Source organism: Lucilia sericata, unplaced genomic scaffold (assembly GCF_015586225.1).
Source record: "Lucilia sericata isolate MDLA Ls3-8-SP2 unplaced genomic scaffold, ASM1558622v1 Contig000655F_arrow, whole genome shotgun sequence".
NCBI lineage: Eukaryota > Metazoa > Arthropoda > Insecta > Diptera > Calliphoridae > Lucilia > Lucilia sericata.
In genome coordinates, this window is record NW_023994660.1 from 186,651 (window position 1) to 200,649 (window position 13,999).

The window sequence follows — 13,999 nt, forward strand, 5'->3', positions numbered from 1 at the left end:
ATCGATTTTTTGGTTGGAAACATAAAATTGGCTCTAACTTCGTTAAAACACGTTTAAATTGAAAAATAAGCTTATTTTGTGATCACTCATATTTTCCTTTAAAAATAGATCTTTTGTTTGGAAACATAACTTCGTTAAAACACGTTTAAATTGAAAAATAAGCTTATTTTGTGATCACTCATATTTTCCCTTAAAAATCGATTTTTTGGTTGGAAACATAAAATTGGCTCTAACTTCGTTAAAACACGTTTAAATTGAAAAATAAGCTTATTTTGTGATCACTCATATTTTCCTTTAAAAATCGATTTTTGGTTGGAAACATAATATTGGCTCTAACTTCGTTAAAACACGTTTAAATTGAAAAATAAGCTTATTTTGTGATCACTCATATTATCCTTTAAAAATCGATTTTTTGGTTGGAAACATAAAATTGGCCTAACTTCGTTAAAACACGTTTAAATTGAAAAATAAGCTTATTTTGTGATCACCCATATTTTCCCTTAAAAATCGATTTTTTCGTTGGAAACATAAAATTGGCTCTAACTTCGTTAAAACACGTTTAAATTGAAAAATAAGCTTATTTTGTGATCACTCATATTTTCCCTTAAAAATCGATTTTTTTGTCGAAAACATAAAATTGGCTCTAACTTCGTTAAAACACGTTTAAATTGAAAAATAAGCTTATTTTGTGATCACTCATATTTTCCCTTAAAAATCGATTTTTTGGTTGGAAACATAAAATTGGCTCTAACTTCGTTAAAACACGTTTAAATTGAAAAATAAGCTTATTTTGTGATCACTCATATTATCCTTTAAAAATCGATTTTTTCGTTGGAAACATAAAATTGGCTCTAACTTCGTTAAAACACGTTTAAATTGAAAAATAAGCTTATTTTGTGATCACCCATATTTTCCCTTAAAAATCGATTTTTTCGTTGGAAACATAAAATTGGCTCTAACTTCGTTAAAACACGTTTAAATTGAAAAATAAGCTTATTTTGTGATCACTCATATTTTCCTTTAAAAATCGATTTTTTGGTTGGAAACATAAAATTGGCTCTAACTTCGTTAAAACACGTTTAAATTGAAAAATAAGCTTATTTTGTGATCACTCATAAAAATCGATTTTTTCGTTGGAAACATAAAATTGGCTCTAACTTCGTTAACACACGTTTAAATTGAAAAATAAGCTTATTTTGTGATCACTCATATTTTCCCTTAAAAATCAATTTTTTTGGCTGGAAACATAAAATTGGCTCTAACTTCGTTAAAACACGTTTAAATTGAAAAATAAGCTTATTTTGTGATCACTCATATTTTCCCTTAAAAATCAATTTTTTTGGTTGGAAACATAAAATTGGCTCTAACTTCGTTAAAACACGTTTAAATTGAAAAATAAGCTTATTTTGTGATCACTCATATTTTCCCTTAAAAATCGATCTTTTGTTTGGAAACATAAAATTGGCTCTAACTTCGTTAAAACACGTTTAAATTGAAAAATAAGCTTATTTTGTGATCACTCATATTTTCCCTTAAAAATCGATCTTTTGTTTGGAAACATAAAATTGGCTCTAACTTCGTTAAAACACGTTTAAATTGAAAAATAAGCTTATTTTGTGATCACTCATATTTTCCCTTAAAAATCGATCTTTTGTTTGGAAACATAAAATTGGCTCTAACTTCGTTAAAACACGTTTAAATTGAAAAATAAGCTTATTTTGTGATCACTCATATTTTCCCTTAAAAATCGATTTTTTCGTTGGAAACATAAAATTGGCTCTAACTTCGTTAAAACACGTTTAAATTGAAAAATAAGCTTATTTTGTGATCACTCATATTTTCCCTTAAAAATCGATCTTTTGTTTGGAAACATAAAATTGGCTCTAACTTCGTTAAAACACGTTTAAATTGAAAAATAAGCTTATTTTGTGATCACTCATATTTTCCCTTAAAAATCGATTTTTTCGTTGGAAACATAAAATTGGCTCTAACTTCGTTAAAACACGTTTAAATTGAAAAATAAGCTTATTTTGTGATCACTCATATTTTCCTTTAAAAATCGATCTTTTGTTTGGAAACATAAAATTGGCTCTAACTTCGTTAAAACACGTTTAAATTGAAAATAAGCTTATTTTGTGATCACTCATATTTTCCCTTAAAAATCGATCTTTTGTTTGGAAACATAAAATTGGCTCTAACTTCGTTAAAACACGTTTAAATTGAAAAATAAGCTTATTTTGCGATCACTCATATTTTCCCTTAAAAATCGATTTTTTCGTTGGAAACATAAAATTGGCTCTAACTCCGTTAAAACACGTTTAAATTGAAAAATAAGCTTATTTTGTGATCACTCATATTTTCCTTTAAAAATCGATCTTTTGTTTGGAAACATAAAATTGGCTCTAACTTCGTTAAAACACGTTTAAATTGAAAAATAAGCTTATTTTGTGATCACTCATATTTTCCCTTAAAAATCGATTTTTTGGTTGAAACATAAAATTGGCTCTAACTTCGTTAAAACACGTTTAAATTGAAAAATAAGCTTATTTTGTGATCACTCATATTTTCCCTTAAAAATCGATTTTTTGGTTGAAACATAAAATTGGCTCTAACTTCGTTAAAACACGTTTAAATTGAAAAATAAGCTTATTTTGTGATCACTCATATTTTCCCTTAAAAATCAGTTTTTTTGGTTGGAAACATAAAATTGGCTCTAACTTCGTTAAAACACGTTTAAATTGAAAAATAAGCTTATTTTGTGATCACTCATATTTTCCTTTAAAAATCGATCTTTTGTTTGGAAACGTAAAATTGGCTCTATTGACTCATATTTTCCCTTAAAAATCAATTTTTTTGGTTGGAAACATAAAATTGGCTCTAACTTCGTTAAAACACGTTTAAATTGAAAAATAAGCTTATTTTGTGATCACTCATATTTTCCCTTAAAAATCAATTTTTTTGGTTGGAAACATAAAATTGGCTCTAACTTCGTTAAAACACGTTTAAATTGAAAAATAAGCTTATTTTGTGATCACTCATATTTTCCCTTAAAAATCAGTTTTTTTGGTTGGAAACATAAAATTGGCTCTAACTTCGTTAAAACACGTTTAAATTGAAAAATAAGCTTATTTTGTGATCACTCATATTTTCCTTTAAAAATCGATCTTTTGTTTGGAAACATAAAATTGGCTCTAACTTCGTTAAAACACGTTTAAATTGAAAAATAAGCTTATTTTGTGATCACTCATATTTTCCTTTAAAAATCGATCTTTTGTTTGGAAACATAAAATTGGCTCTAACTTCGTTAAAACACGTTTAAATTGAAAAATAAGCTTATTTTGTGATCACTCATATTTTCCCTTAAAAATCAATTTTTTTGGTTGGAAACATAAAATTGGCTCTAACTTCGTTAAAACACGTTTAAATTGAAAAATAAGCTTATTTTGTGATCACTCATATTTTCCTTTAAAAATCGATCTTTTGTTTGGAAACATAAAATTGGCTCTATTGACTCATATTTTCCCTTAAAAATCAATTTTTTTGGTTGGAAACATAAAATTGGCTCTAACTCTGTTAAAACACGTTTAAATTGAAAAATAAGCTTATTTTGTGATCACTCATCAATTTTTTTGGTTGGAAACATAAAATTGGCTCTAACTTCGTTAAAACACGTTTAAATTGAAAAATAAGCTTATTTTGTGATCACTCATATTTTCCCTTAAAAATAAATTTTTTTTGGTTGGAAACATAAAATTGGCTCTAACTTCGTTAAAACACGTTTAAATTGAAAAATAAGCTTATTTTGTGATCACTTATATTTTCCCTTAAAAATCGATTTTTTGGTTGAAAACATAAAATTGGCCTAACTTCGTTAAATCACGTTTAAATTGAAAAAACTTTTGGTAACGTACATTTATCTGGAATTCTTTTTTCTTTTTCTTTGCATTATAATATATACTTTATTTACAAAATGGGTGTTTATAATTGCAATTATTAATAATATTTATTTTTAGTTAACTTATAAAGATTCTACTTAAAAGTTTTTATTAAAAAACAAAATCGAGAACAGATTTATTTAGGAAAGAAATCAATAATTTCGTTTAACAAACTTTGAGGATAAACCTTAATACTAAAAAAAAAGAAGTACTGGTTTAATTATAATTAGTTATATTATAAAAAAGTTTAATAAACATAACAATTGCCAACTTATTTTGTACTAGATAAACGAGTTTAAAGTTTAAAATTAATAAAATAACAATATCAAATTAATATTAATTATTAAATGTTGAAAATTCAGGCATTTAATATAAAATATTTAACATTTTTCTTTATCCAACCATTAGTCAACAATATTATAAAAAATATATTAAAAAACTAAATAGGAAATTAGGAGAAAAAAACAATTTTAATAAATTTGTGTTATTTGTTTATATAAAGCTATTTATTATTAATATTATTTATTAAGTTTTATGTATATAAGGGCACCTTATAATGAACTGGAAATAAAAAACTTAAATGCAGTAAAATTTAAAAGAAAGTTAATAAACAAAAAATGAGCTAAAGTAGTACCAATTAATGAAATCTTTCAGAAGCCATTCTTAACTAATGAACACACGATTTAAATATAACATTTGTATTTTTTTCTCTAGATTTGCTTGTTTTTCAAAAACAAATGGAATATTTTTTCTTTTCAAACAGTTTTTCAAAACTTTTTGTTAAAATAATCAATAAAAAGGAAATTAAGGAAGATTTCTTATTTAAATTTATGATGTTTCTATGATCTCTAATGTTTGATTTTCTATTGACTAAATTTAATACTAATATTATTTACTCTAGTTTTCATATGATCTAAAATGTCTTGGGAAAATTCCTCCAGAGTGGTATAATGACTCTTTTGGAAACTAAAGATATCGGCCAAAAAGCCTAACATTTGATCTCTAAAGTAGTGGCAAATATCTTTTAAGTTTTCATCGGGCCCAAAGAAACCCCAAGCCATTAAGGGTGACAATTGTTCGGAGATGACATAGAAGTGGGCCATGAAACCATCCGGAAACTTAAGCATACGTTTCTTAGCCTTTAAAACAGACCATACCGCGGTGGTTAGAGCCTAAAAGAACAATAATATGGGAATTAAAATATTTAGTTTTTGTTTAGTGGCAAGACAAACTTACTGTTTCCTTAAAACCATTAGATAAAAATCGATTTTGTACCACTGCAATAACACTTCCTGGTGGTGCATCTAAATCTCTAAATGAGTCTAGTATTATGAAATCCAGGCAGATATCATAGAATGTCATGGCTTTGACATTACGCTGTTCCAATTCTTTTTGTATTTCAACCCAATTAGAAGGCTCTTGTAAATAATTGATGAAATCCTCATAGCCAACCAAAAATTCTTTGGTGTCTTTATCACCCAGACACAATAAATCGGTAAGGATTTGACGACCCGTATCAATTACCCATTGGCCAATAGCTGGATCCTAAAATAAATAAAACAATATTAGACATTAGACATGTAAAGAAATCTCCCACTTACCTTAAACAAATATTGAAAAGCCAAACGCACACAATGCAATTTAGCCAAATATTCCGTTTCATTGGAACAATGCACCAGTTCATAGCGTATAGTACGACATGGTATGGGTGATTCTTCGTGTTGTTTCAAAGCTGCCTGATACAATGGATACTCCTCATATTCGGTATCGGCAAAACTATCAAATTCTCTTAAATCCGCCACTTGATCTAAGGCGGATGCAAAACTTTCGGCAGAATCGAAATTTGGATCGGAACCAGTACGACTCATACTGGTGGAACGCTGAGAATGTTTATCATCGTCGGCAACATCCTCCAGAGCACGCCAATTATCCTCCTCGGCCTCCTCTATGGACGGTTCGTCGCGAAATAACACCGAACGTTGATCCAAAAAGAGCAATTCACTTTGTTCCTGCAAAGTATAGGCCATATCGAGCAGATTTTGTATTTCTCTACAAAATTCGGATTCTTCAGCTGTAGTGAGTATGGCGGGAACACCGCCTGGTGAATAATGAGCCGCTAAGGCATCCTCCCAGAAATTTATGACGGTATCCAAAGCTTCCATGCCCATAACACCCAATTGTTGGGCGGTCAATTGGGTGGTCATTGTTCCCGGTTGGCCTTGGTTAGAGGAAGACACTAGAGCCCCCGCACCTATAGAACCACTGGCCATGGACATACGATCAGATTGGGAGTATGCAATGGTAGAGCCTACTGGACTGCCAGAACGAGCAGAGGCCTTAGAGCCGGCAATGGAAATCATGTCATTAGGACTACGCATACTATTGCGTGTACGTCTTCCAGTGTATTTACGAGCACGACGTGGAGGACGTGGTGGCTTACGGCGGCGCAAGTATCTGGACATTACACCCAAAAGTGCCACACCAGCCGCAATAGACATTATGACCACCTGCAATATTTAATTAAAAATTGAACTAATACCCGCTTTTCAAAATTGATATTTTATTTCCTTACCTTTTGTGTGGTGGACATACGCGCTGGAAAAATACGCAGTTCTGACCATTTTATCGGTATTAAGCCACCCAACATCTTGTCAATTTCAATAACCTCCCTTCCAAAAATGCCTTTTAAATACACTGTATTTTTGCGGTAATTTGATTATCAATTCTTCTGATGTTCTTATCAACAATTCCTACATGTTTTGTTTCGAAAAAAAGACACAAATTTCCACTTGTTTTTAGGTTAGTTTGGATATTGGGCCGCTCTAAAGATCAAGCGTTTAATGAACTCGTATGATTTTTCTTTTTATTATTTTGTATTTTCTTCACTTTTCTCGCCTAAAAGTCGTGCCACTGCTTTGATTTATACACAAAATTATTTTATCTATATAATCTTTTATTTATAAATTTGTTGTTTTTGTTTTTACTTCATACACTGATTTTTTTTATTTGTATAACCTTTTTCCGGCTGTAAGTCTCTGGTTTTTAATTCAGTTATTTATCAATTTTCTTTATGGATTATAATTAAATTTTCATATTTTCACTGAAAAATATTATATCCAGTTTTCACTTTCACTATTGGCATTTAATTCGTTAAATAAATAATAAAAATCAATTGCATCACAGAGATGAACAAATTGTGAAAAGAAGAAATACAACCACAACAGACGACGAGAAAAATGTGTAAAAAAACACGTTTGACAAAGTGGCCGTTTACACGAAAACTTTTTAGACGAGATTTCTAATTCATTTTTGAGAATCTTCGAAATGTCATTAAGTTTGCATGCCATTTATTAAGTAATTCAAAAGGAACAAATATAGTTGCATAATAAAATAACCACATAAATGTTCACTATCAGCCTGTTTTTCTAAAACAATTTAGTTCTCACACGAACATTTCATTTTATTACGATCAAGTTTAAAATTAGGTTTTTATAAAACATTTGAAAGTTTTCGTTTAAAAATGTCTAAAATGAAATGAGCTTTTTCTATCGTAACAGAACATTATTGCCTACGTATTTCATTTCTGAATTTTTAAATATTTTTTCATGTAGTAATAAGGTGTTTGGTGTTAACCCTAAAAAATAAACAAAAATAAAATAATTTTATAAAAAAATTGAAATTATGAAAAAATGTTTTTTTAAAAACAACATGAAAATTGTATGCAATGTCTCAAGAAATTTAAAGGTTTGTATTGCGAATTACATTCTGGTTCAAATGGCCACATATTATTACGTATTTTGGTAAAATTTTCGTTGTTTTTTGGGCAAACGAAAGGCCTTTGCCTATCGTCTATTTCTGACATTTCTTTCGTTTATTACGAACGAATTCATTTTCTAAAAACCAAAAATATATGGAAAAATAAAGCTCTTTCGTTGTCACTCACATGAAAATTTATTTTTTCGTTACAAAAACGTAAAGCCAATTTCGTTCGTTATTTTTAAGAACGAAGACAAATTTTCATTTTAGAAAAACAAGCTGTATATTTCTTTGGACGATTCTTTAAAGTTGATTAAAACACAAAAGTCTTCTTCTTGAAAATGGCTTCTTTTCAATGCAACAAACAGCAAAGGGAGTTGCCTGATTGTTTGGAGTGATAAATGCCAAACTGTACAGTGCGTGTGAAAAATTACGAAAGTAAGAAATAAATCATATTACTTGTGATATAATGTAAAAGGGGCTTAATGGGTAAAACTATGTATGTATACACGGTTGTCAGATCTTACAACGTTGACAGAAAAAACAACCGTGTGAACATAACATTTTTGTATTGCAAGGTTGTCAGAAAAAGCATTGCCAATATATTGTAAAACAATAATATTGTCAGACATTTTACAATCGTGTGAAAATAATTGTCTAACAATTTTTATTGTCAGATGTGCAATTTTTATGCATCTGACAATGGAACAATGGTAAGACAATTAATTTCTATTGGCAACATGCAAAATCAGAAGGTTCCCAAAAAATATTTCCTGGTGCAAGGCAAACTTTTCCAAACATTACAAAGGGACCTAATTTGGACCCAAGTAAAGTTATACCTGTTTAAGTATACAGTCTGCTGAACCTAAAACCTAAAAAAGGCAACTTTTGCCATACATGTCTGACAATGCAAGGTTTTCTTACAATCATCTGAACGGACAATTTACCTTTTGCTAACAGTTTTTCATTGTCAGTATATTGCCATAACATTGTCAGATCTGCCAACGTTGTAAGATCTGAAAACCTTGTCAGATCTTATACTACACATGGCTTAAGAGTTTGACACAGAAACACGTATATTCTTACGGAAAAAATTTTGCTGTGATACACTGCCAATTACGTAGTAGTAAAAAAAGACAGATTTGTAGAGATGGTTGAGTTGTATTGAACTATTATTTCTACTACTAAAATATACAAAGATGTACCATCTGACTTACGTCATTTCGTACAGCTGTTAATAAAAACCCGGTTTCCATTTTTGTTTTGATTTCTCTGTTCTATTTGGTTTTTTTATTTACATATTTTATTTATATTTTTTATCGAGAAGTCGACGTCAACAATTTCTTTACTCTAGTTCTTATAGCATATGGACCAAATCGAGAAGAATTATTAACAAAAAAAAAATAAAATAAAATAAAATTTGTACCTCGATGAGACATCGCATGTGTGTGTAACAAAGTGTATTTTTTTGTTAATAAAAGAAGAAAAAAAATTAAATTTATCTTGCGGTTAAAGTAAATTTAGACAAAAGATAAAATAATATTTAATAATGGCTGAGAACCCAGGTGGTAATAAAGGTAAATATTGTTTTAAAATTATTTAAATAAATATTTAATTATCTAATATTTTGTTAAATTTATATGTAAAGGTAGTGGCTTACTGTCAACACAAAACATCATACAAAATCAACTGTTTCGTCGCCAAAGAAGTATTAGAGCTTTTCAAAAATCCTCCAAAACTGAGGAAGAATGTGATAAGGTACTATTTAATATTTACGATATAATTAGTATAAATGATATAATCTTTTTGTATTTGTTATTAATTTCTTAGACTTATGTTGTTATAAAATTTGGTGAAAAAGCCAAGTTACAACAATGTCGAGATGTTGAAAAGATTATTCAACAATTTGGCATACAAACCACTTTGGAAGTGGTGGATAAAAGTGAAAAATATTTATATCTAACTGCCTCTACGGATACTCTACTGCGTTTGGCCGATGAAGCGGAGCTAACAAAGCCCACAATAACGGGTAGTATGCAAAAGTTTAATTATCATGCGATCAGTGATTATCTACTGCCCGGTATGACCAATGATGATATAGTGCGTTTTTGTGAAGCACCCGTTTTGATAAAAGATGTTGTTAAGCCGGAGCTGTTGTCTCATATAAGAAGTGGTGTAGTAGAGGATATATTTCCTCTGCATGATTTAGTTAGTATTTTATTTACTTTATAATTATTTCTTATTATAACTTTTGTATTTTTAGGAATATTTAGATAAATTTGGCTTTAATTGGCGCCGCCGTACTATGCCCATTGAGGATATACGTAATTATTTTGGTTCCAGTATTGGCTTATATTTTGGTTTTACCGAATTCTATACAAAAGCCTTAATATTCCCCGTTTTATTTGGTTTATTACAATACATTTGGAGATTTAATTATTCGTTAGTTTGTGGCTTTTATGTGATATGGACTACGGTAAGTTGTTAAACAATATGGTTAAATTTACATTCAATTACGCATTTATTTTCCTAGATTTTCCTGGAATTGTGGAAACGTAAATGTGCTGGCTATTCCTATCGCTGGGGTACCATTGAAATGACTAGCTTGGATAAGCCACGCACTAACTATAAAGGTGTTCTCAAACCTGATCCCATTACTGGTAAAATGACCATGCAATATCCCATGCGTTATACTTATCTGCAAATGTATTTGGTTTCTTATCCGGTGGTGGGTTTGTGTGTTATAGCTTCTGCCTATTTTGCTTTATATCAATTTCAAATTGAGGCGGAAGTTTTGGCCGATTTTGGTCCAGATTCTTGGCTTTTATATGTACCAGTTATAGTGCAATCCATATTGATTGCTATATTTTCCTGGGCCTATGAGAAATTGGCTACTTTCTTAACGGACACCGAAAATCATCGTACCCGTTCGCAATACGATCGTCATCGTGTTAATAAATTAATGATATTTGAAATTGTTAATAATTTCTTTTCCTTGTTTTATATCGCCTTCATTTTACAAGATTTGAATCAATTGAATTATCAATTAATGATGCAGTTGTTGATATTCCAGGTGGGTTAAGATATTAATTGATTTAAAAGACATGTTTATATTGTGGTTTTTAGTTGGTTTGCATTGCCCAGGAAATTGGCATTCCCCTATTGGCTGTTGTTAGACAAAAATATGTTAAATATTTACATAAAGAAGTAGATGAGGAAAAGCGTTCCCAGGTTAGTGATGTGGCTCGCTATGAGCAGTGTTATTATGAAGCTGGTTTGGATCAATACCAATCCACTTATGAGGATTATTTACAAATGTGTATACAATTCGGTTATGTGGTTTTGTTTGCGGCCGTAGCTCCTTTTGCTGCCTTTGGTGCCTTAATTAATAATATTTGTGCCATGCACATTGATTTGTTTAAGGTAATTTCTAAATTAACAGCAGTTTATAATAATTTGTTATTAAAATATAAAAAACAAACTTGTTAATTCTTTATTTTCCAGCTTTGCAACATTTTCAAGCGACCCTTTGCTCGTCGTACCAAAAATATTGGAGCCTGGCAATCTGCCTTTGAATTGTTGTCAGTAATGGCCATCTTAAGTAATTGTGGTATTTTGTATTTACAGCCAAATGTCAGGTAAGTAGCTCAATATCTTAAAGTAAAAATGCATGTTATTGACAATGTTAAAATTAGAACTTAAGTTTAGTCATAATTAAACTAAAATTAATTTATATTTTTCATACTATGTCTTTTCTACAGAGGTTTCTTTACCAATCTCTTTCCCTCCATGCCCAATATATCTTTCGTACTTTTCGAACATTTGCTATTGGGTTTGAAATTCGTCATACACAAGGCCATACATGAAAGACCCAGATGGGTGCGTATTGCTTTATTAAAAGCTGATTATGAATCAAGTTTGGCTTATAAAAATATCAAGTAAGTTTTAAATTAAAATAAAAATTAAACACTTTATTATAAACCATGTTTTTCATTTTAGAAAATTTAAAGCCAACAATAAAATTGACTGATTACAAACCTTCAAGAACTGGAAAATCTCTAAGAATATTACTCAAAGACGTCCTATTTATTCAATATTACTAACAATCTCTTTTTATTTGCAGTGTTATTTCTCATTATATGTGGATCATATAGTTCTTTACTTACAATTAAAATTATTTACTTAATATTTTGTATTCTTTTTACTAACATATTTAAAGCTATGTTTTGTTTCTTTTAACTTAAACTTAAATAAATATTTACAGTATAGTTAGGTCTTTTACAACTAAAAACTCCTAAACATAGTAGTTTTTGTTTGTTATGGGCTTTAGCGAAATCCTTTATAGTGTTTAAAGGCCAAAAAGGCATCTATGCCATGTAAAATACCAGCTGCATAACCCATGTACTGAAAAGGAAAAAGTCAATGAATTATTATTAGCACGTCTTTATAGTATAACCAGTTTCTGATTTTTCTTCCTTTGATAACTTACATAAGCCGCTGTCATGGCTGGATAGGCCCAGAAGCCTGGTTTAATTAAAAATTGTGGATGTAGCCATACCACACATGCGAAACCCATATAACTGGAGGCACTAAAGTACATGCTGCAGGCCACGCCATTAAAAAGAGTTTCCTTTAAGATGTAAAATAAATTGTTATGGTTATGGAAACTTTCAACACTTAATTATCATTTCATTAACAACTTATATAGCAAGGAGTTATAATAGTTTTCCAAAGACAGAAAGTTTGTCATAGTATAATAATTGAACTATTGAAAAGCAGCGAAAAGAAAAATCCAAGATTTAAACTTGTATATATGGACAAGAATATTAACCAATCTACTTATTAATATTTTAATTAGCCCCGAGATTAGTCTATTGACTAATCCGTAATCTAAGACTGAACATTTGACAAGTCTAGGGACTGGTATACTTATTAGTCTATGGACTAGTCTAGCGACTAGTCTATAGATTATTCCGTTTACCAGTTTATGGTTTTGTCTATAAACAAGTTCTAGGACTAGTCTAAAGGCTAGTCTTTGTATAATTTATTGTTCATTCCATTGATATATTTTTGAATATTCTATTATGTGTTCCCTGGACTAGTTTATTGATAAGTCTATAGACTAGTCTAATAAATGGTCTAAGCTATTGGCGCTCTATTTTCTTAAATTTAATGTTAATTCATAAATCACTACCCCTTGATCTACTTACAAATAACGATTGACGTATCAACCCATACGACTTATCTGAAAAGCAATAACAAATCATCAAAATTGCCGTTGTGGTAAAACAATAAGCCGTTGTAGTTAAAAAACTAGTCAAAGCTTGGCCAATGGTATCCGCCGCCGGTACGCCGTAATTAATCAAAAGGCCTTCACACAACGAGGCCAAACCTAATTGTAGAACTTTTAATAAACCAGCTCGCGAAGTAACAAAACCGAAATTTATACAAGTACAAACACGACAACAGCAAATTTTAATGCCAAAATTTTGACTCATACCGCGAACACCAAAAGAAGCCATTTTTTAATGAAATATTTAAATTCTTTTAAAAATTTGTACAACTTCCTGTTAAACGATCCTTTATTTTCTATTTGAAGATTACAACTGAATGCAGATGATTTTCAAAACAAAGACACACTCCTCTTAGGCTGTTGCATATAAATTTTTAAAAATAGATTTCTTGCATGGAAAACAAGAAGAGACCTCCCTTGAATTTGTTTTTTACGTTACATACTATTATTGTGAAGATCGATAAAAATAGTTTACGGAATGTGTTTTTGAATATAAGATTGTTTAACATACATACATATGGTGTCAAGTGAGAAGGAAGCAGCAAGATCAGTAAGTACATATGTGTAACAAAACATATTTACCAATTTTATATTACATAGCTTAAATTAGTTAATGCATACCTTTAGGCGTTTTGTTTCATGATCAATTGCCTAAAACTACTTTTAGAAAATGCTGGATTTGTAACAAAATTTTGAAATTCTGCTTCACTCTGAACCATTGTGCAGAAAAATGTTATTCATTCTAATAACGGATAAAACTTAAATAATCTTTTCATCCCTTTAATAAAACACGCGCATTTTTGCTACTAAGTACAACTTTACATACTCGTTAATTAATTGAATAAAAAGTTCATTATTTATTTTAAAATTGTTGCATTGTATTTGATAATGGGAAATTTTTGTTATGGGAAAATTGCTGAAATTATCGTTATTTTTTTTATGAAATTTATTGCACACACGAAATAGTGTGATAACACCATTTAATTGTCAAGCTGTATAATCCAGATTTTCGTAA

At 29.8% G+C, this 13,999-nt stretch overlaps 3 protein-coding genes across 4 annotated transcripts; 1 reads left to right on the top strand and 2 right to left on the bottom strand.

The window, feature by feature from the left end:
- Positions 1–3,948: 3,948 nt before the first annotated feature.
- On the bottom strand, positions 3,949–8,014 carry LOC119607097 (mitoguardin). Of its 2 annotated transcripts, XM_037960877.1 has the most exons (5): positions 7,879–8,014; positions 6,508–7,067; positions 5,537–6,442; positions 5,172–5,480; positions 3,949–5,107 (listed from the first exon to the last, which is right to left on the bottom strand). In XM_037960877.1, exons 2-5 carry the CDS (start codon positions 6,580–6,582, stop codon positions 4,799–4,801), a joined length of 1,599 nt encoding a protein of 532 aa, XP_037816805.1. In that variant the 5' UTR covers positions 6,583–7,067; positions 7,879–8,014; the 3' UTR covers positions 3,949–4,798. The 2 variants fall into 2 exon arrangements, with proteins under 2 accessions (XP_037816805.1, XP_037816804.1); XM_037960876.1 differs by lacking the exon at positions 7,879–8,014 and having other exon boundaries at positions 6,508–7,227.
- Positions 8,015–8,992: 978 nt separating this feature from the next.
- LOC119607098 (anoctamin-10) lies at positions 8,993–11,990 on the top strand. The gene is made up of 9 exons (XM_037960878.1): positions 8,993–9,268; positions 9,340–9,449; positions 9,522–9,899; positions 9,955–10,167; positions 10,225–10,764; positions 10,818–11,114; positions 11,196–11,329; positions 11,453–11,629; positions 11,691–11,990. Exons 1-9 carry the CDS (start codon positions 9,241–9,243, stop codon positions 11,719–11,721), a joined length of 1,908 nt encoding a protein of 635 aa, XP_037816806.1. The 5' UTR covers positions 8,993–9,240; the 3' UTR covers positions 11,722–11,990.
- On the bottom strand, positions 11,886–13,213 carry LOC119607099 (protein singles bar). Its single transcript, XM_037960879.1, has 3 exons — positions 12,902–13,213; positions 12,181–12,321; positions 11,886–12,095 (listed from the first exon to the last, which is right to left on the bottom strand). Exons 1-3 carry the CDS (start codon positions 13,211–13,213, stop codon positions 12,018–12,020), a joined length of 531 nt encoding a protein of 176 aa, XP_037816807.1. The 3' UTR covers positions 11,886–12,017.
- Positions 13,214–13,999: the final 786 nt, after the last annotated feature.

Coding starts and splice junctions, on each gene's coding strand:
- LOC119607097 (XM_037960877.1), bottom strand. CDS start 6,582: ATGTTGGGTGGCTTAATACCGATAAAATGGTCAGAACTGCGTATTTTT. Junction 5,481..5,536: donor CTTTTCAATATTTGTTTAAG/GTAAGTGGGAGA, acceptor TATTTATTTTAG/GATCCAGCTATTGGCCAATG. Junction 5,108..5,171: donor CTAATGGTTTTAAGGAAACA/GTAAGTTTGTCT, acceptor TTGTTCTTTTAG/GCTCTAACCACCGCGGTATG.
- LOC119607098 (XM_037960878.1), top strand. CDS start 9,241: ATGGCTGAGAACCCAGGTGGTAATAAAG. Junction 11,115..11,195: donor TGCACATTGATTTGTTTAAG/GTAATTTCTAAA, acceptor TTTATTTTCCAG/CTTTGCAACATTTTCAAGCG. Junction 11,330..11,452: donor TATTTACAGCCAAATGTCAG/GTAAGTAGCTCA, acceptor TCTTTTCTACAG/AGGTTTCTTTACCAATCTCT.
- LOC119607099 (XM_037960879.1), bottom strand. CDS start 13,213: ATGGCTTCTTTTGGTGTTCGCGGTATGAGTCAAAATTTTGGCATTAAA. Junction 12,322..12,901: donor TGATACGTCAATCGTTATTT/GTAAGTAGATCA, acceptor TACATCTTAAAG/GAAACTCTTTTTAATGGCGT. Junction 12,096..12,180: donor CAGCCATGACAGCGGCTTAT/GTAAGTTATCAA, acceptor TTTCCTTTTCAG/TACATGGGTTATGCAGCTGG.